General features: G+C 39.5%; 3 protein-coding genes across 4 annotated transcripts in view; 1 reads left to right on the forward strand and 2 right to left on the reverse strand.

The window, feature by feature from the left end:
* Nucleotides 1–10112, reverse strand: part of LOC129730339 (protein Gawky-like) — a 33079-nt gene extending 22967 nt beyond the window's left edge. For both annotated transcript variants that reach the window (XM_055689616.1, XM_055689615.1), the window contains exons 1-8: nucleotides 9743–10112; nucleotides 8592–9304; nucleotides 7226–7278; nucleotides 4268–7160; nucleotides 3920–4213; nucleotides 3378–3850; nucleotides 3177–3312; nucleotides 2652–3116 (exon numbers count right to left, since the gene is read on the reverse strand). In XM_055689616.1, the coding sequence (XP_055545591.1) occupies nucleotides 2652–3116; nucleotides 3177–3312; nucleotides 3378–3850; nucleotides 3920–4213; nucleotides 4268–7078 (4179 nt within the window). In that variant the 5' untranslated portion in view covers nucleotides 7079–7160; nucleotides 7226–7278; nucleotides 8592–9304; nucleotides 9743–10112. The remainder of the gene's footprint in view (nucleotides 1–2651; nucleotides 3117–3176; nucleotides 3313–3377; nucleotides 3851–3919; nucleotides 4214–4267; nucleotides 7161–7225; nucleotides 7279–8591; nucleotides 9305–9742) is intronic.
* Nucleotides 10113–10609: 497 nt separating this feature from the next.
* Nucleotides 10610–11899, forward strand: LOC129730340 (uncharacterized). Its single transcript, XM_055689618.1, has 2 exons — nucleotides 10610–10744; nucleotides 10813–11899. The coding sequence occupies exons 1-2, from the start codon at nucleotides 10737–10739 to the stop codon at nucleotides 11117–11119; spliced, it is 315 nt and encodes a 104-aa protein (XP_055545593.1). The 5' UTR covers nucleotides 10610–10736; the 3' UTR covers nucleotides 11120–11899.
* Nucleotides 11900–18363: 6464 nt separating this feature from the next.
* Nucleotides 18364–19477, reverse strand: LOC129728506 (uncharacterized). Its single transcript, XM_055686951.1, is given in 3 exon segments — nucleotides 18364–18671; nucleotides 18674–18955; nucleotides 18958–19477. Coding segments are annotated over 3 exon segments (1110 nt in total).
* Between the last annotated feature and the right edge of the window lie 1587 nt (nucleotides 19478–21064).

Consider the following 21064-nt stretch of genomic DNA (forward strand, 5'->3'; position numbering starts at 1 on the left):
TCGGATTCATTCGCCGCAATGCTTCACAGTTTACTGACGTGTACGCGCTTAAGGCACTATACTGTGCTTTAGTACGCAGTGTTCTGGAGTACGCTGCTCCCATATGGGCCCCGTACCATACCTCTCAAGTTATTCGCATTGAGCGAGTTCAAAAATGTTTTTTACGTTTTGCTCTTCGTCACCTACCGTGGAATGACCCTGTACATCTGCCCGACTACTCGCAACGATGTCGTTTGATTGACCTGGAATTGCTGTCAACAAGACGAATAAAACTTCAACGATTGTTTGTTTTCGACGTCCTAACGAACAATATTGACTGCTCAGACCTTCTCCTGCTAATTCAAATAAATGTTCCTCAGCGCCGGTTGCGATACTGGACAATGATCTCCATACCCGGGCACAGGACAAGCTATGGTTATAACAATCCGCTCAGTTCCTGCCTAAGGGGATTCAATGACGTCAGTGATTTCTTTGACTTTAACTTAACCAAAAATAGTTTTAAAAATAGAATTAAAAATATAGCATAAGACAAACCAGTCTGTACGATATGATCGAAGACGATGAACAAATAAACAAATAAACAAATATTTTGGTGCAAACTTCGCGAAACCATCACTGTTCGTACGAGCGATAGCGAGGCCGCCATTGCGAACTGGTGGATCTCGTGGCAGGGAATTGCAACTAAAACCAATTCGGATAGCGCACAGAGAACGCAATCAGCACCCCTTGGACTCGCGAAGCGTCGGTGGTCCCAGGATTCGTGCGTGAAAAGCGTGGCCAGTTTGGGGACGGATAACACGCGCCATCATTAGCTTCGCACATGTGCTTTGACGCACTGGAAACACCTTTAGACTGCACCGAAGGCAAGACGGACTCTGCTGTCCAACTAGAGCGCAATCTTACAAGCGAGAAAGCCTTCGTTCGCGAAGGCTTTTTTTCTGGTTGTACATTTAATTCACAGTGCTGAACTCGTCGACACAGAACTGGTGCGGTTCTAGGAACCACCGCTTGGCAGAAGATCGCCTAGCGAGTCTGAGAGACACGCTGGTCTGAGTGAACGGGAACGGAAGCTACGGAGATCGCATCGGGTCGCGGATTCAGCGATCGTGAAAACCGTTCTTCAATTAAGCCGGGAACGGAAGGCTCAGTGGCAGATAGCACAACCGCGCGGAAGGCTCGAGGGCGAAGGAGAACCTTGCAACGGTGTCCACTGCGGCACCCTGGGAATTGCGTGCGCAGCTATGCCCGGGGTCTGGTAGCCACGGTACCGTGAGTAATATGAATAAGTAGTATAGGGAAACAACTGTAGGAGCTAGAATACACCGCATGTAACGAATATTTATGTAAGACTCTGTAATCGAAAAATTGGGCAACATGAAAGGTTAATACTAAACTCATTGTCGTACTTCATTCATTTTTGGGCATTTCGATCTGCTAGTCGGACGCGTGTAGGGTCTTCGCTTTCACACCCACACTCGAAACCGAAACACCGGGACAGAAAAAGTGTAGTTTTGGTGTAGTCCGGAAAGTTGAAGAACAGCTACAGGAGAAAAATGTAGTCCTCGTGTATAGCTTATAGCGCAAGAACGAGTTCGACCTTAGCTATCATTCGTTTGCATGGCATTTGACAGTATTTGTACCTGTTACTGGTGTTTTTGAACTAACTCTGTTCCACTCGCATGCTATATTTTATCAATCGCTGGAGTGTAGTTTTGGTGTAGCTTGAAAAACACAGGGCAACAACTTTAGTGCAAACACAAATTCGTGAGTAATGCCGTTTTCGTTTTTGCGGTGTTCCCACATCAGAACTATACTTTTTCCCTATAATGTCGACTTTGTTTTTGTGACAGCACTAAAACATTTCATTCTACATATTTTAAAGCGTAAAAAACAGCTTTAGTGCAGTTAAACGACTTTTTAAAAAAGTGTAGCTCTGGTATATGGACCATGAATACATAACAGTCCTCAACACTTTTGAGATAAACCTAAGATATCTCTTGATAATACGAGTGCTCTCAGAAAATCACAGGAAACAGCTATGTTTGTTGGTAGAACGATGAAAAAAATATAAATTTTTGCCGGTCCCACGTTACAAAGAAACGCAAAACAGGCTTAGAGATAAAAATAACTAGTTGAACATTATATCAATTATCATCAAAAGACTAATTAAAGTGTATTAACCGGAACAACAATGATGTTACCGCCTCTCAAAGTATATAAGATTTAATTAGGGCTAGTTGTGGGTAGTTTGACTCTTATGCGTTTATTGGCAGAAATGGTCGGCGTGCTGCTAAACCGAACCGAGCGCCAAAACATTATTTCTCGAAATCGGCGTTCAAATTTTAACCACCCGGTATGTTTTCCAAAGGCTGCTACAGAGAATTTTTTTTGTTCCAATGATTTCGTTTTTTTTTATGAAAGATAGATTATCAATCATCACACCCACTGGTGTTAATAACTCAGTTTTTTTTTTATAAAAATGGTGCTTAGCCAACTAGTACAATAATGTTTTAATTGTATTTTTAGGCTATCCTTTGCATTTTGAAATGTAGATAGATTAAATCGCCTGCAGTAGTCTCGCCAAAAAGCCCCAATGAACCGGTATGTATTTATAAAATCAATGATGCGAATATTATTTTTGCAGAACATACCTGTGCAGTTAAATTCTTCAGCAAAATCCATGTTGAAGGCCATGACGCTGCACCTCCGTTCCAGCCGGGTCCAACGCCTGAAAGATTGGGAGGATTCCACCCATTCGCATCTAGTTTGCCACCCCCTGCTGTCTTAAGTCCAGGTGGAGCTTCACGGCCACCCTTGTTAAGAGGATTATCCCATAAATCGGCCGAAGGAACAATACTTTCTGGCCAGGAATTTTTCGACAGCTTTGAGTCCCCGAAGCCACCATGTGTGCTGTTTGGGTTATAGCTCCAGGTTGAGGACGTAATCGATTCAGTCGGCGAGGATTTGCTGTTGGTAGCGTTATTATTATTGTTACTAGTACTATTGCTATTGGCAAATAAATTCGATTCTTTGGCAGAGACTATGGATAATGGGGAGCGTGCAACGCTTCCTGGCGTAATAGTGGGATCATCTTCGATGCGAGTGGGTAGGGTACCCTAGAAAATTAAGAGGTTTTATAGAATATTTTTATTTGGATTTGATCTTATGAAGCATACCTTCCACGGTTTTCCTGGCTCAAATTCTGGAACCAAATCGGTAAATGTGTCCGCATTAGCAGCCCAGTCTTTGTTATCTTGAGCATTGGAATCCGGCCATCCATCACCCATATTAGAACGGCCATTAGACCAAGTTCTGTAAACAAAAAATAGGTATTCTCAATAATTTATTCAAACGATATCAATTTCTGTATGACATACCCATCATCAATTCCACCAAGTCCCGAAGCAGATGGTTTTGAGGTAGTCCCTGGAGCTCGAGGAAAATCTGAAAGATCTGTATCTTTATCTGTAGCTGATGTTGATGGTAGCTTCCACTGGGTTAATCGAGATTGTTGACTAGTACCACCTGACGATGGGAACGGGTTATTAATATCCTTCAAGGATAAATCGGAGAAGTTATCCGGAAGCCCGGGTAGTTCATTCGGAGTACGGAATAAATCGTTTCCTGGGTGGCCACTGGCCGACAGCGCATTCGGATTGTTCGGTTGCTGCTGCTGCTGCTGTTGATGTTGTTGCTGTTGTTGTTTCATATAGATCGTCTGCTGTGCAGTGATCTGATTTTGTAGGTTACCAATTTGTGATTTGAGCTTGTTAATTGCAAGGGAAATTTGAACAGCACTAACGCCGCCACCGCCACTGCGATTTAAATTGCTTTGCATAACTTGTAATTGCTGGAGAATAAAAAAAGTATGATTTAGATTTATACAGCTCTAATGTACAGTATGGCTTTATATCAATACCTTGATATGATTCAACAATTGATTTAACAGTAACAATGTTTGCGGTGCCAGAGGTTGGTTAAGAATTTGCTGATTCAAATAACCATGTTGTACGGCCATTTGTATTTGTTGAACTAGCATGCGCAGTTGCTGGGTGGAAGGTTGCGATTGTGCATTTTGATTGAGCACCGAAGGTTGGCCAAATTGGGCGGGTGTTGCTCCGTTAGGACCACCATGCCCTGCACCGTACTTCATGTTATGCAACGAAGTAAGATTCGGGTTACCCCCGAACGCATTGAGTAGGTTTTGGTTATTCTGAAAAACGAACAGAATTATTGTAAGGATCATACAAGTCAGTTATCGATTTACCTGTGGAAAGGGAAGTGATGTGTTGCTAGCCGTTGAAAATCGATCATTAAATTGATTGCCAAATGCTGGACCATGGTCGTCCCCGCGCCGCCAATCGGAAGATCCGTTTCTCTGCAGCATTTCGATTGATTCTTCGAGATTCATATTGGATATACGAAGAACTGTCTCCACATCTTCCTTTTTGAAACCCATTTCGCATAACATGCGATAGTGCTTACTACTTCTGATGAATTCAAGTGGATTAATTTTGTTTGGTGGCTTGTTCAAACCACCACCATGCATTCCCCAATCTGGACCCATATCACCACCTGCATCATTCCAGTTGGAACCCAACTGTTTATTCTTATTCCAATTTCCTGCTGACACATTTTCGGTCCATAATGAGCCTGGAGTTTTCTCCTCCCAATTATTGCCACTATTCTCTTCCCATCCAGCAGTACCACGCGGGTTCACATTGTTTTGACCCCACATATCCGGCTTGACGGGACCAGAATTTCCAAGTCGACCACTCGTGACACCTGGTAAATTTCCACCAACAATAGAATTTCTTTGAACGGAATTTCGTTGCAGTCCTTCCTGTCCTTCTTTCCAGTTGGCGACATTTGAGTTTTGACGACTAAGTACATTTTGACCCCATACTGCAGTACCATCATCAACAGTACGTCTTACACCAGGGGTTGATGTATCATCCCAACCAGAAGGCATCTTATTGTGACCGGGAAGTTGATTGTTAGGCCATTGAGCATTTCCTGCCGGTGTTCCAGTAGTTGATACAGGCGTCATTTTATTCGGTGGTATTCCTGGCAACTGATGTTGTTCCCAAAGATTAACATTGCCATTCAATCGACCAGAGATACCTCTAGGATCACCACGAATTTCCCTGTTTCCATCTATTCCTCCTGAGATACGCATATTACGCATATCAATGTTTGTTGGTTCCATTCCAGCAACGTTAGGCGTCACTGCTGGAGGTACATTGCGTTGATCCCATCCAGCTGCAGGACCCGACGAACCAGTCCAGTCGGATTCCTTTTTAATGGCTCCAGGAGCAACACCCCCAGGACCCCACATGCCAGCGTTTGCTGCAGCATTCCAGGGCGGTTGTTGCGATGGTCCACCTTGCGGTGGAACTGCAGTCTGGTTGCTGCCTGTAACTCCGGTCCAAACACTGTTCGGCTCATTGGCATCGTCATCCTCACCCCATGTTCCTCCAATGTTGGTTGATGGACCCCATGGTGTTTTTTGAACTGGTTGTTGTTGAGGCATTTGTCCACCATTACGAAGATTCGCTTCCCAAATCTCAGTACCGGTGTTGGTTTTCCACATTGGGATACCAGCGGTGGGACCAGTGATTGCACTGTTTGGATCTGGTTTCGAGCCTGGTTCTGGGGAAGCAGGTACATCCCATCGAGTGTCCTGATTTACATTCTCTGAACCCCACCCATCAATTGCATGAAGAGCTTCGATCATAGTATTCAAACGTTCCAACTTGGGATTCGGTTGTGCTGCTGGTATTTCAGATTGTTGCGGTTGTTGTACGGGATTGGCACTGTTAATTGTATTGGCTACATTACTAGCACCACTTGGTTGATTTTGTGCATTAGAAGCATTCGAATTAGTGTTTACTGAGTTCCCTGCGACCCACGCATTCGGGTCTATATTTTCGCCACCAGAATGCCCTGGCGGACCAGTAATGTTCGGTTGTTGTGGTTGCTGTTGCTTCATATTTGCGCTAGCACCTCCAACAGCTCCCGCTGCTCCTGCCTGTGGATTGTTACTCCACGAACCTGGTTGTTGAGGATTTAGAGAACCCCATGAATTCCCCGGATTGCCAGCAGTACCTGGTGTTCCCCAGGCAGTAGTTCCACTATTGATTGAGTCTTCCCCTCCTCCACACAGTCTCATGCGCGGCCTCAGGCCTGCCTTTCGCACAGTCTTTTCTCGTTCAGAAAGACGCAGCAGCTCATCAAACTTAACGTACGTTGATACTAGTTTCGAGGTTGGTTTGGCTTGTTCGGAAGTATTAGCATCGTTTGCATTATTTGCCATGGCTTTATCATTGTTGTCGTTCTTAAAATCTACGTTTTGGTCATTACAGATCAAGCTACTACATCCATCTGTTATTATACTATGATTAGTATTTACTGTTATCAGGTAATCAATTAAATCACATATCATATTCACAGTGTCATTCTCATTCATCATGTTTTGGAACAGATGATCGAAATGTGTCAAATTCCCGTTTTTATGATTTGTTTGAAACATGTAGCCACCTATGTTTAATTTAAACTGGCGCTTACTTCGTGCATAGTATTGTCCAGCGAGAGTCAGCTTCGATGGTTGCTCAAACTGCGAGTGCAACTGTTCCTCTTCGAAGACCACAAGGGCAATGCAATCGATGTTAATTTTTGCTGCAGTTGTTTGGCGAATTATTGAATTGCTATTAACAGTAAGTATAATATTGGATACAATCCCTGATTGTTGCTCAGACTCATCGATCGATTGTAGTAACAGTGGTTTTCGAATTAGTAGATGCAACTCGCCCTCTTCGTCATTCGACAGCTCCAGCTTTTGACTTGCCTTTTTTCCGATTGAACTTAGCAAACTATTAAGTGATTTCTTAAAAGCGTATTCAGACTTGTTCGTGTTGTTTTGAGTAGTTGAAGTAATAGAAAAAGTAGTAATAGAAGATTTAGCAGCGGTAGTAGTAACAGTGTTTGTGATATTTTTATCGGATTTCTTAATGTTAAGGGTCATTAATACGTCTAAATTCTTTGTATGATTTTCGATACTAGAGATAAAGTTTTGCATTTTCCGTAATTTGCTCTATTTTGTTTGTAGCGTATTTATGTACACTATTGCATTTCTCTCTGAGAAACAAAAAATCACTATCCTGCAAAATCGTAACAATCAAAAGGTAATAAAGGTTATTTGCGAAAATAATAATGTTTGTCTCACCTCAGATCCCGTTCACTGGTATGTGTGCTATGTGCAGGTGAAATGTGTTAAAACTGTCAAGAAAGGAGAAAAAATATATTTTAAATGTTTGTGTTGTATGTTTTAGACAATTATAAGAAAACAATAAGACCATCAGAAAGATAATAATTAGGGGGTGTTTGGTGGTATTAATCTCCGTTGACAGAATTATTTCTTGAAAACTTAGTTTATACAAAGTAAAATTTTGGCTTGAAATCAATATTTTTTATTTATTTTTAGCAATTGACATTTAAAGTTTAATAACCCCGTGTATTTTCTGCAACATACCAAAGAGACTTCATATTTTAATACCATAATAAACTGTTTAAAAGATTTCGTTTATTCGTTTAGTTTAAATGAGAAATGAATTGGGTGAGCTATTCATTTACAAATAAATAATAATTATCTTATTTTATTTACGAGGTAACGCATCATCGCTGGATCTACTTACAGCAGACCCGCAGTACAAATGAGATAAAAATCAATACCTGATGCAGTGGGCCTTTTCATTTCGGCCCGTACAGTCCTGTATGGTCAATGGTAGGTATAAAAGCACCTTCTTAACGAAAATGTCGACAATTGGCGTCGCACAGTTGTGTACGGTCAAGAGTATAAATGCGTTTTCGCATTGCGGCGCATGTAAGAAAGATTTGGACTTAGGAATTAATATTATTCTTATGTCCAATACAATTCATTATGAATTTTAGGTCAGTCTTATGTCCAATACATCTTTTCGGAGTCCTACGTTGAGCCACTGTTAATGAACTCATGAGCAGACATTTCAACTTAAGTTTTATTGCACGACACGAAAAGTTGATCTCTTGGTGACTTCAAACTTCTTGAACTACACATTTAAAAACTGATTGTTTTCCCACATTTTTCAGTTGATCTGCAGCCAACTCAACTAACTCTTAATTCATCACTAAGATTACTTGTATCTCAGCTATTAACAGTTCATTATTTAAAGGTTGTTTCTTCTAATTGAGGTAAATATCGCAAAGCAATAAAATGCGAGTGATCAGTAAAAATATTAATAGACTATTACCGTATTACTGCTATCAGCGGGTCAATATAAAAAGCATCTTTAGTAATCAAAAAACATGCTCGGCCATGACTTGAAGATGTCTGAAATATATTTATGCAAAATTTGGTTGTTCCAGAGCATAATCCAAGAAACAGCAACTTGACTGTATATGTTCTTCAAATTTATGAACATCGTAAAAAAATGCTTAGTCTTTACTTTTCAAATAGGATTTTGATTCTTTTACCTACTTTCTTTTTTTGTTTAAGACAGTTTTGCTACTAAAAGACACAAAGGATAAACCGCCAATTATGTACTAATGCTTACCGTGCCTTAGATTGTTTCGTTATCTTCCAATCCACTCGCGCCCTCTGTTTTCACGGTCGATTTCAAGATAAGCTTGCGTTTCCTATTTTTCTTGTGCAACGTTGTTCTACCAGCTTCCTCAAATTTGCCGATTTCACTATCAGCCAACTATGTTGTGCAGATCGATGTTCAAATGCATCCGCACGGTAATGACGACGAGACAGGAACACCACCTTTTATTGCTTGTCGTACTCATGCAATTATGCAATGGTGTGACCGTCTTTCACTGTGTGCACTAGGAGAAAAATAACCACTTTTCAATCTTCGGCTGTTTACAATCACGCACCTGGCAAGACAGAACACTTTTTGAAGGTGGTCTGTGGGAACTGGCAGGAATAAAATCACCAACAACGTAGTTCTTAGTAGTGAACAGTTATTTTTTCTTCCAGTACAACACTTGCGTCATTACACGCTCGTTGATTACTATCTTAAAACATTGCAACGCAGCACACTGCAACGCCAAATTATTTAACTTCAATGCTACGTACATAAAATCAATCTTTCACACTCGATTTTACACTTTTCTCCTTTTTAAATACTAATATAAATCACATATTAAAATTTCTATTTTGGGGACACGAGAAAAGAAGAGCAATGCGAAAAAATCGCCTGCACACCGCTCAAGACAGCGACGACACTGAATTGGTGTGATCACGCCGACAGCGCTGCCAGACCTGCAAAACAAATCTGTATTGAATTATAAATATTTTCAGGAATCATCTTCAATGCTATGAATATTAACGAAACGCTACAAATACAAAAAATCAGGACATTGTCTGAAACATATGACACAAACCAAATCAAAACCCGTATTGAGCATAATTATTAGGAGGCCCAAATTATTAACAAGTCACAAGTCATTTGATTGATTAAGGTAAAAAAATCAGCCATGCAGTTATCTGCGGTCTAATTTAGGATGTTTTTAATTGAAGATATGGGATGTTTCCTGCAAATATATCTGCACGGATCAAATACGCATATGCATTTACACAAACCAAAACAATCGTAGGCTCATACAGCTATTACAACGGGCACACTGAGCTTAATCGCAATTTCATTCACAGAAGAGTGATCATCTTGTCTATGTATAAGGGAAAACGTATGTATCGTACCGTATTACTCGATGTTTCTCCTGCTGTGACTATTCCGAAACCTGCAACTGATGCGACTGCGAGACAGAAACAAACGATTTTCTCTTTCTATACGCTAACGTCTATCTCGCTTTAGCCAATGGTACTACCGTCGTGTCTTGCGGGCTACACACAGCAATATCGAAGAAAAAACGAACAATTTAGAGTTCACTAAGTTGCGTTTTTCCGCACTTTCCGACTCACTATCGAGTTAATTAACACTTTTCACTCATGCACGAAGTCTTCCGAAATCACTTGCGAATGTTTTCGATGATCGCAGCTATCATTTAACGCCAAATTTACTGATAGAAAAATACTTGACACATACTGGAGCCATTTCTCACCCGATGGCCATTTGCAAATATCGTTTATATCGTTATTGAGCAGAATTTTTCATTTCCCAGTAAAATTAATTCGGGGAACATCACACCCAGGGCCGAACTCTGGAATACCCAGCAGAATTATCGTGAAAGTTATCGGCCTGCTAAAATCAATAATAACTAATTTCAATATTGCTATTTGAGATAAAAATCAAAATGCGATCGCAAGTCGATTCCAATGACATTTGACTAGCGACTTACTTGAAACGCTTAAAAAATATTACCCGGTTTGCAAAAAAATTTACGCATTTAATGTTATACTCATCTTACTCCATTTTAATGAAATATTTCAAGTCATGTTCGTGTGTTTCACATTGTTTATAATAAATATATATTTTATACGTGTATACCAACACATTTAAATATATATAGATTACAACTTAAGAAACGAGCAAATTAACAAATGAAAGTTTTATGAAGGTAGACAAATTGAGGTGTTCTCATTGATCGTGTTGCCTTTTCGTGCTGTTGTTGTTGTTTCCGATCGTCACGGCTCCATCGACAAAAAAATTGTTTACTGTTTCAAAAGGAATTGTTTTTGAAAATTCTCGCAACTATCTTGCTGTTGAGCATTTTTCTGGTGCTATAACTACACAATGAGTAGGTAAGTATTAAACTTTAAACTGTGTAAACACCACGGATAGAAGTAATACGCTTTAAAATAAATTTCAGCACCTATTTAAACGTAGAATTTTTGAACGATAGTGATGATTCCGCGGGACCTGAAGAATCTGAAAATAAACAAACCGAATATGCGGAAGCGTGCCCGGGATCATTCAAGGCATTCAGCAATGTTTCTGATCCTCTGCGTAGCCTTTTGGCTGATCCTTTGGAGCTTGAAAGTAGCCGATTCGATCTAAACCAAAACCAAATTGATATGGACCTCGGTATGAACGAAATTATCCCGGACGCATCAGCTCTTAACAATACTCCTGACGACGAGTCTTTCGCTGCTGATTTGACCGAAAGTGTGTTTTAGTTTAAAGCGGATTTTTGTCGGAAATTCTTTCGAAGTCAATTACGCCCGAAACAGATCACTTCAGAAGATGTCGCAGGAAATTCGGTGGAAAGTGTTCTCCGCTGCATCTGGAACACGGCAAAACATCAGATCAATAGGAAGGTAATTGTAGCAAACGCATTACTTAGAACTTGACAATATAGTCATTCAGCAACTCATTTAATATTGTTCTTATAAAAGGAATTAGAATAGATTTAATAATCGCAATAGGTTCCCTTCATAGAGGAGATTGCTACATAGATAATCCCCGACCGACCCTTCGTGCGGGTGCTAGATTAGAAGCAGGTATAGAATATCTAGATCCGTGCGAGTGCACTGATCGTAAGCGGTCTATTTTCTCAGTCTGTTAGGTTTAGCCAGCGTCAATGACTATGTGAATTATGGCCGGACAATGCTCAAAGAAAAGGGCGATAAGTCCTATTATCAGCCGGCGCGTCTGCGTACGCATTATCATCTTAAGTAGGGAAATAGGGAATGCAAATCCGGTGCTTTGTAAAACATTGTAACTACCTGAATGAATGTTGTCGTAGGCGCGTGTAAAGAAAGCCGATAACGTTCGAAACCTTTTTCCCGTTCAGGTACCGGATTAGGGGAAGGCAAATTTGACCTGACTAGGCGAATGGAAATTCTGTCGCGTTCTTATTTGTTCCCTTACGAAGATTCGGAGAATCTTCTCTCTCATTTTCTTTTCCATACGTAGGCATAGTTCGTAAGATTACAATTTGTAAATTTTTGTATATAAACCCGATTTGCTACCAAATAAAATCATACCACTAGCAAATACGAACTCGCATAGATCTTTCTAAATCCGAACGCTAGATTTCAGAGGTTGTCCCTTGTGTGCTTAAGCCTTTCGAATGCGAAAAGGACCTTTGCACACCGGTTAAGATAACCCGAGGAATCTAACCCTTTTACTAGAAAGACGTTCTCCTTGATAAACTCCTGAAGTCGACATTTGGTGGCTCCAGAGAGGAGCTAGTTGGTATCGGTCCTTTCTTTCAACCTTGCGACGATTCTTTCTACGGCGATCAACCTTGGAAGTCATCAGGACGATCAACCCTACGAAGCCACAGAAAAAATCATCAGAAAGCCGCTACCGCCCTCATTACTCAACGATGAGTTATTTTGTTAACAATCCTAACGGTAGTTGCCGCTTGTGCAAGGAGAAAGATTCTAAGGAAAACATGGTCGCATGTGATGAGTGCGATCGCAGATTTCATTTAAACTGTGGACACCTTAGAAGGCTACCATTACCTGAGGAACGATGGATTTGTGTTAAATGCACAAACATCGAAATGGGTCTTGCAATAATGCAATGTTTAAAGACCAGCGATACGATATCGCAAAGATTTAAAGACCATGGAGAAACTATGGCAAGAAAGATGAATTCAGTTTATCAAACGAAGACTGAATCATCACAGATTCGCTTTAGTGAAGAAGCAAATCATGTTCCAGCAGAGAACAGGCTAGCAGATCCAGAATGTTTGGATCAACTCACCCGGTACGAGGATGAGTTGGAATATAAAAACCTGCTCAATGACATCCGTAAGACTTCGAATCTAACGGGTTGCTCCAATGCACTAGAAAAATTTGTGTCTAGTATAAAGGCCATGAATGAAATTCGCCTATTAAATAATCCTCAGCTGATGGAGGATATTATTGGAAAGTTTTCTTTCGGCATACAAATCTGTTGGACTAAGGAAAAGTCTCAAGTCAAAGACTTAGATGAATTAAACGACTGGCTGAAACCACATGTTGAAGCGCATGCAATGAGGCGGAGATCAAGACAACCGCCAGGAATTCCTATGTGTGCCAGGAAAAGCGCACAAGATGAACAGTCACTCAAAGACAAGGATACAACATCTGTTGTAATTTTCGGGAATCGCCAAAGAGTTGATCACCACGAATCTAATCCAAAGCCTTTAAAAGGAAATGAAGAAATATTCAAAGCAGTTAAAAGAATAAACATTTCTGAAGAATCAATAGAACCGCGAAAGGTTCTTGTTAATTCCCCAAAGATTGTGGAAAAGAAACCTGCACGAGCTAATGCCACTAAAGTATGTCCAGTAAAACAAGGCTATCAAGATTGCCAAAAATCAGAGATAAGCTCTCAAAAAGGGAAGCTCAAAAGTAAAAAGAAAGACCCTAAAATTCATCAAGTAAATGAACATAAGGGCATAAAACTCTCATCGAATAATAATAAATTGTTGAGATGTCCTTCGGTTTTAAAACGAAGACCTGGTAACATTATTAAACCGAGAGTATCACCTGCAGATGCCATCAATTCCAAAAACGGAAGATATGCTCCAGGATCACCATGGAAAATTAGGCGCAACAAACCGATAGTAAGCTACAACTACGCTGAAAACAACTTAGACACTATAAAGCAGTGTGTGGCCAGAAATGATGTTTTGAATAACTACGTTACTCGGAAGCAACGATCAGTGGAATTGATAAAAGATCATTTGATATTGAATTTTCGTCGAAATTTTACAATTGTCATGAAGGACAATGTATTCTTTGATGCAGCAATGAAATTTTGGAGCTGCAATGGTTTTAAATGTCCTGAGGAATTTTCCTACGCAGAGAATGCAATAGTTAAACATCATAATGCGGATATAAAACTCGAGAATCATCTTTTGAGCGCGGCTGTCAAGAGCCTCTATGAAAATGGGTTCAATAGTAAAAGCAAATTCCTATCGAATAATATTGAAATGCTAGGATGTATCTCAAGCCCAAAATATTCGTCGGAAATTGCAGAATCACCTAACGACAAGGTGAAACAATTTGGAAAGTTTCCAGACATGCTTTGGAACACGATACGACGAATTGGCCAAAAGGATGAACATATTGGAATATTCAGCTGCAATAGAATATCAACAAGGAAAAAAATGATGCTAGAATCCACTAAATTTAAAACATGTTCAACGCAGGATGAAGATGTTAGCAAGAACGTCATATCGCTAATAAATGTTAAAGTTGATGGAATTCAGGAAGACATCGAAGAAAGGCGCTGGATACAATGCAATGCAAGTTCAGTCGATGAAACTACGAAGAAGGTTATTAAAAAACTTACATGGCATAATAAATCGAGGATTCTCAAACTTGTTAAAACTCGTTGGAAAAAGGTTCAAGAGTTAACTTTTTTGAATCGAAGACGTATAAATTTGAAATCTTCGGCAAAATAACGAAGTGAATGGAATAAATTGGTGGAACCGTTAAAGGTCAACGGTTGCTAATTTGAATGCTAAAGGAATACTTATGCAACCTTTCGTAAAGGTTGCAAATTTGGATGTTTGAAGGAAAATAAAGAACAAACCCTAATACATCAAAAATTCATCAACCTGTCAACAAACTTTGCAAGCGTTTCGTTTTTTTAAATTGGAGAAACGATGAGACATCAATAAAAGTTAAAATCTTCAACATAGAAGTTATAGAAAAAATTATTAAGCGAAAAAAATGATTCTATCGCCGTAGTACATTAAGAAGAATTGAAAGCGACAACAAAAAGCTTCTCATCTGCGGAGAATTTGAAGTAAAATTGTCAGAAGTAACCGAAGTCTGCCTGTGAATTAAAGGCAGTGAAATTATAAGAAGATATCCACAAATATAAAAAGTGCTAGTGATTACATGTTGAAAGGTTGAACTGTATGAAGTTAAGCCAATACCTTCAATGATTATAAAACTAAAGTATTCTATAGATAAACTCGACCCATCGGAATTGCAACAACACGCTTTGAAGACAGTAAACGCTATTGAGGCCGAAATACGATTGAACGTTATTAGAACAGTATTTTGGTCAGCCTCTTAAACAGTTCTTCCGTGGGTAAAAATCTAAGAAGAAGAAGAAAGATATATTCGTAAGCTCAATCAACAGGAATTGCTACGAAACTTCCAACTTTAAATTATCTTCCGCACTTCATCGTTTTCAACAAAACAAGTTGCCACCGAAGCCAAGATAAGTTTTCGACGCAGCTGCAAAAGTAAATGGAGTATTTTTGAACTCAATGTTGCTGCCCGGTCCAGATCAACTGACTTCATTACTTGGGACTCTTCTATGAATTCGAGAAGGAAAAATACCTGTATGTGGAGATGTTCCATCAAGTGAAAATACGCCGTGAAGACAAATGCGCAACGTTTCTTATGGCGCGACTGCAACAGTAGTAAAAAACCGGATATTTACGTCATGCAAGTCATGACTTTTGGCTCGACTTGTTCACCGTACTGCGCGCAAGCTGTAAAAAACCATAACGCAGAGAGATACTTGGAACAGTTTCCTGAAGCCCTAAATGCAATAATAAAACAACATTACGTCGACGATTACGTTGATAGTTTTTGGGATCCAAAAAAAGGCAAAGGAGCTTGTACAAAAGGTAACCGAAATTCATCAGTAAGGAGGCTTCCATATTAGAAACTTCTCTTCGAATAATACTGAATTGCTGAGAAGTATACCTGTAATAAGACGGTTATGCGCTGATATAAAACCGTTCGAGGATAAGAAATCTCAAATTGAGAAGGTATTAGGTGTGTATTGGAACACCAGTAGAGACATGCTAAGTTACCGATTTAATCATAACGATAAAGGAGCAGGAATCTTCAATATTAACGAAATACCTACGAAGAAACAAGTATTATCCTTGCTTATGAGTATTTACGATCCACTGGGTCTAATTTCTCATTTAGTTGTGCATGGTAAGATACTAATGCAGGAACTACACAAATATTCCAAACAATGGGATATACTTGTTCCGGATGAGCTGTAAGATCAATGGCGTTGGGTATAGTCTGAAAACAATACGGCAGATGAGGTTACTATAGAATATGTCGGAGAAATTAAATGGTATAATGAGCCAAAACACTTCGAATTACGGTTCGACGGTTGAACGTTACCCGGTAATCAACCTGTTACTGAAATAGAAGAAACCTTATTCAACGGCGAGTGTGACCTCGTAAATAAAAACGATTTCTCCGATTGGCGGAGACTACACTACCAAATTTATCATCAGATTATGGCAGAAGAGAATAAATTTCAAAGCCGCTCATCTGAGGTACATCGAAATACATTGTACAGGAAGGATCCTTCCCAATTAGGTTGAATCCGTTTTTTGACGAATTCGGCGTGATGCGATCAACATAGAGATGGCAGAAAAAACTGTCCACAACATTCAACTATTTGTCTCGATTGGGAAGCCTACGATACTGCCACTGAAAATAGCGATAGCAGCAATGTATATCTACGTTAGATACAGTCATGGCTAATCGTGAATTAAGGAGACCGCCAGAAGACGCTACACGGCTGCGAAACACACCACAGAAGATGAAGTGTAGTAATATGTTAGTAATTTATTTGAACCGTAAATGCAATATGTTTATTTTGAAAAGATGTATAATTTTGTAATAATGCGTAATAGTTTTGATAAATCTTAGTAGATTTATGGGGTCCAGAATGTAGCAAACGCATTACTTAGAACTTGACAATATAGTCATTCAGCAACTCATTTAATATTGTTCTTATAAAAGGAATTAGAATAGATTTAATAATCGCAATAGGTTCCCTTCATAGAGGAGATTGCTACATAGATAATCCCCGACCGACCCTTCGTGCGGGTGCTAGATTAGAAGCAGGTATAGAATATCTAGATCCGTGCGAGTGCACTGATCGTAAGCGGTCTATTTTCTCAGTCTGTTAGGTTTAGCCAGCGTCAATGACTATGTGAATTATGGCCGGACAATGCTCAAAGAAAAGGGCGATAAGTCCTATTATCAGCCGGCGCGTCTGCGTACGCATTATCATCTTAAGTAGGGAAATAGGGAATGCAAATCCGGTGCTTTGTAAAACATTGTAACTACCTGAATGAATGTTGTCGTAGGCGCGTGTAAAGAAAGCCGATAACGTTCGAAACCTTTTTCCCGTTCAGGTACCGGATTAGGGGAAGGCAAATTTGACCTGACTAGGCGAATGGAAATTCTGTCGCGTTCTTATTTGTTCCCTTACGAAGATTCGGAGAATCTTCTCTCTCATTTTCTTTTCCATACGTAGGCATAGTTCGTAAGATTACAATTTGTAAATTTTTGTATATAAACCCGATTTGCTACCAAATAAAATCATACCACTAGCAAATACGAACTCGCATAGATCTTTCTAAATCCGAACGCTAGATTTCAGAGGTTGTCCCTTGTGTGTTTAAGCCTTTCGAATGCGAAAAGGACCTTTGCACACCGGTTAAGATAACCCGAGGAATCTAACCCTTTTACTAGAAAGACGTTCTCCTTGATAAACTCCTGAAGTCGACAGTAATCTTTATCGATGAAACACCTGCCTGGAGTGAAGAGCAACAATCTGGATTTGAAGACATCGATCAGTTCTTAATGCTGCAGGATCAAACCAAGAAAAAGCTCTACTCGGTGGCAAGCATCACACCCAGATTGCTTCGATCGTGGCGAGGACGAAATATAAATGTTTTTATCTACGTGTACTCACTAAATGTTGAGTCAAATTCGCAGTACCAAAAGTTGCAACGAACACTGATTTCTCCTCAAAATCCTGATAGATCCGGAGCACATTCAACACGTGACGATGCAGCATTAGCAGAAGAATTGCGTTCCAATCATTCAGACATTGAGGGCCACTACAGCTCATGGTTGCTCTGGGCGAACTTCATCAATTCGGCACCAGCACACGAGAAAGAGCAGCTGAAACAGTGCAGTTCACCGCCATTGGAGCTGGCAAAATATTTCCGGTGGGTGGCTGTGTCTGAACCAGCAAGATTACAGGCTGTGCATCGTGGGATGGTTGTGACAAATGTTGTCAACGATGGTTGGACGAGAGAAGTGGTGGAACTAGAGAAGGATGTTTCACTTGCTTTAAACATTCTCTAAGGAGTCTCATACAGACTAAATGCGATGAAACTGAAAGGAGCTGCTGAATCTGGACTACTCGGTGCTATGGAGTCTGCTGTACAACCTGAAGAGTCGCCATTAGGCCGGAGTCTGTCGTCTAGGGTGATCAATTGCCGAGAGACCATGCGTAGAAATTTCTACTTCTCTCTTTACAAACAATTTGAGGTGTGCATTAGTTATATTTTACCGATTAGTTTTTTTAAACAGTTGATATCTTGGTGTATGAATAATACGCAAGAAATAAAAATACAAGAAAAAGTTATGTTTAAAGATATTTATTTGTAGTGTTTACAATGTATTTGTTTTCAAATGTGAAAGAGAGCAAACTTTATACAATAATGAGTAATTTGTATAATCAAATTTGTACATAATGCCGGAACAGTATCGAAGTCCAAAGTTTTTGGGTCTTGACCTTTTTCCGGAAGAATAGTTCCCCCCGCAAAGTAACCACAATGTTCGAAGATCCCTTTTGCCGGGAAATGTCTAAAATGGTTGATTGCTGTGACTACTTTGCTCAGGATAGAAGCGGATTTTCTATGAATTCTTGATAAAAACTTCTTCACCAACCAAAAAATAATTTCAATTGGATTAAAGAAGGGACAATAGGGGGGAGGAAAATGGGGATGATTCCGAGGGATCGGAGATAACGAATTATGTTAGGGTCGCAATGTATTCTGGCTCCATCCAGTATCCACACTGAATGGAAACCAGGATACATTTGCACTTTTGGATTATTAAGAGCAAATTTTTCTCAGCAGTCAAAAAATTTCGCCCTGTTAAACGTTCCATCGGTCCAGAAACTTTCAATAATACCGTTTAACCCAAGGAGGCAAAGGAATTAAACCCGAGGCTGTCGACAAAATTCACCACGGAAAATAACCTTTTTCCCGATGACTCATAACCTTTCTTTCTCAAAACATCTCGGCTATCGACGGAAATTTCATCGAGAAAGATGAGGTTAAAAACATCCCATGGTATTGCCAATAATTCTCTAACAAAACGAATTATTTCGTCGTCTCGAATCTGTATCACCCTACGTTCTATGGTTTTCCATGACAAGCCCGCTTCATGTAAAATTATACAAATAGACGATACACTGATCGTCTGATGGAAATGAAGCTGAAATTTATGCTGGGCTTCGTCGAGGAAAAGTACGGGGTCCGTCCGGTACAATTCAACGATCCACTGTCGCATTTCAGTTCCAAACTTTTAATACACTTGAGCACGCTGCTTCCGCGAGAAGAATCCGTTCTTTTCATATTTCGAAATCCATTCGCAAATGGTTGAATGAGCTTTTCTATACACCCTTGTCAACTCCTTCCAGGACATTCCGAGAAAATAATACCCATATAATGCATAGTATACCGTGTTTGAAGAAGCATGTTTTCGACGAACGTTGCAGAAGATAATATTATCCATCGCTGTGAATAGAATTGCAAAAAATTCGATAAAAAGATGGTCACAGTTACAAGAAATAAATTAATAAAAATGCTCAAGCGGAAATTCAAATTCGTGGTTTGTTTGTTTTTTTTTTTATTCTCGCGATTGACCTTTACTGACAGTTAGTTCGCCAGTGAAACGTCGCATCGCTAGTCAAAGCTGCGATTTTGATTTAGTGCTGCGAAGACAATATTTAAAACTATCGTGAAATTTATTGGGCTCCACATCCAGGGGCTAGACACCTTTATTTTCATGTAATATATTTCGGTAATATTTCACTATATAGGCGATTAAAATGGCTGTTCGACTGACAGCTGACACTGCAGCAGAAACGATGATGATGATTTCCAGGCATCAATTAACCTATCAAGATCTGGAAGCTAGGGGCTACACACTTAGATTTTATTGCCGAAACTCAACAGCTGATAAATTCAGCGTAATGTTCTACAAGTTTTAGGCAGAACTTTTCAGTACTTCGGCAAACAAAATGTCAATACATGCTCGTTTACAGTAAATCGATATATTTGCTGAATGTTCGTCAAAATATATTGCTGACATTTGTTAAAAACTTTGCCGAGCTCGATCAGCTGTTTGGAAGTTTGCCGAGATAAATTAAATGTGTAGACACCTTTATTTTCATGAAAAATATTTTGATAATATTACACGATATTGGTAGATATATTTTGATATAACTGATATCTGTCAATTGACATCCTTCAACGATAATGCAGGGGTCTGACTTTGGGGCAAGACACTATTGGTATATTGCGAAATATTTCCAATATTCAATATTACAAAGTATTTATCGTTGCATTGCTTCTTCGTTGCAAACGCTAAACGCTAAACCCTATTTGTTGCTCGTGTTTTGTAAGATTTGGACCACTTTGATCTGTTTTGGTTAAACAAACGAAAACAATTACTTTTTACAGCTATTTACAGTAAGAGGTTCACGAAACGGTATTCATATTTGATTTCGTAAAATAACAAAAGTTATTTAGCTTGCATTGAAAATAGATACTCTTAGGAATGTTTTTATTAAAATTCAATTGTTATCTGAATCGAAAAAGTAGAACCAAAGTTGCCATAATTTCAAGCGCATTGCAATTTACCAAAGTTCTTGGTGTGCCAAAAATTCAATCTAGACCTTGTGCTTGTTCTTCAAAATGCTGTGGCTTGTACGATAACTGGAGCTCCATTCTTTCGAAGCAATTTAAGTACGCCATCAGCAATTCACAGTTTTTCTAAATATTTCTATTGTCGCTTCTCTACAAAATTTATCGAATTAGCGATTAGCGTTTCGAAGGCCAAAATTTTAGCGACGCTAACAGTTTCGCTAACCAGCTCATAGACTAGCGAAATCGCTATCTGAATTTTAGCGTCGCTAATTAGCGAATTAGCGAATTAGCGGAATGATGCCCACCACTGCTTTTTACCATTTTTTGTCGGTTATGTTTAGCAGCTTCTTCCGATTCATGATCACGGATGAACAATTTATTCAGAAACAGGTTTAGAACTTATAATAAGTGTTCAACTAATTATTTGTCCAGCTGCTAAAAACATAGCATT

Source organism: Wyeomyia smithii, chromosome 3, assembly GCF_029784165.1.
Source record: "Wyeomyia smithii strain HCP4-BCI-WySm-NY-G18 chromosome 3, ASM2978416v1, whole genome shotgun sequence".
NCBI lineage: Eukaryota > Metazoa > Arthropoda > Insecta > Diptera > Culicidae > Wyeomyia > Wyeomyia smithii.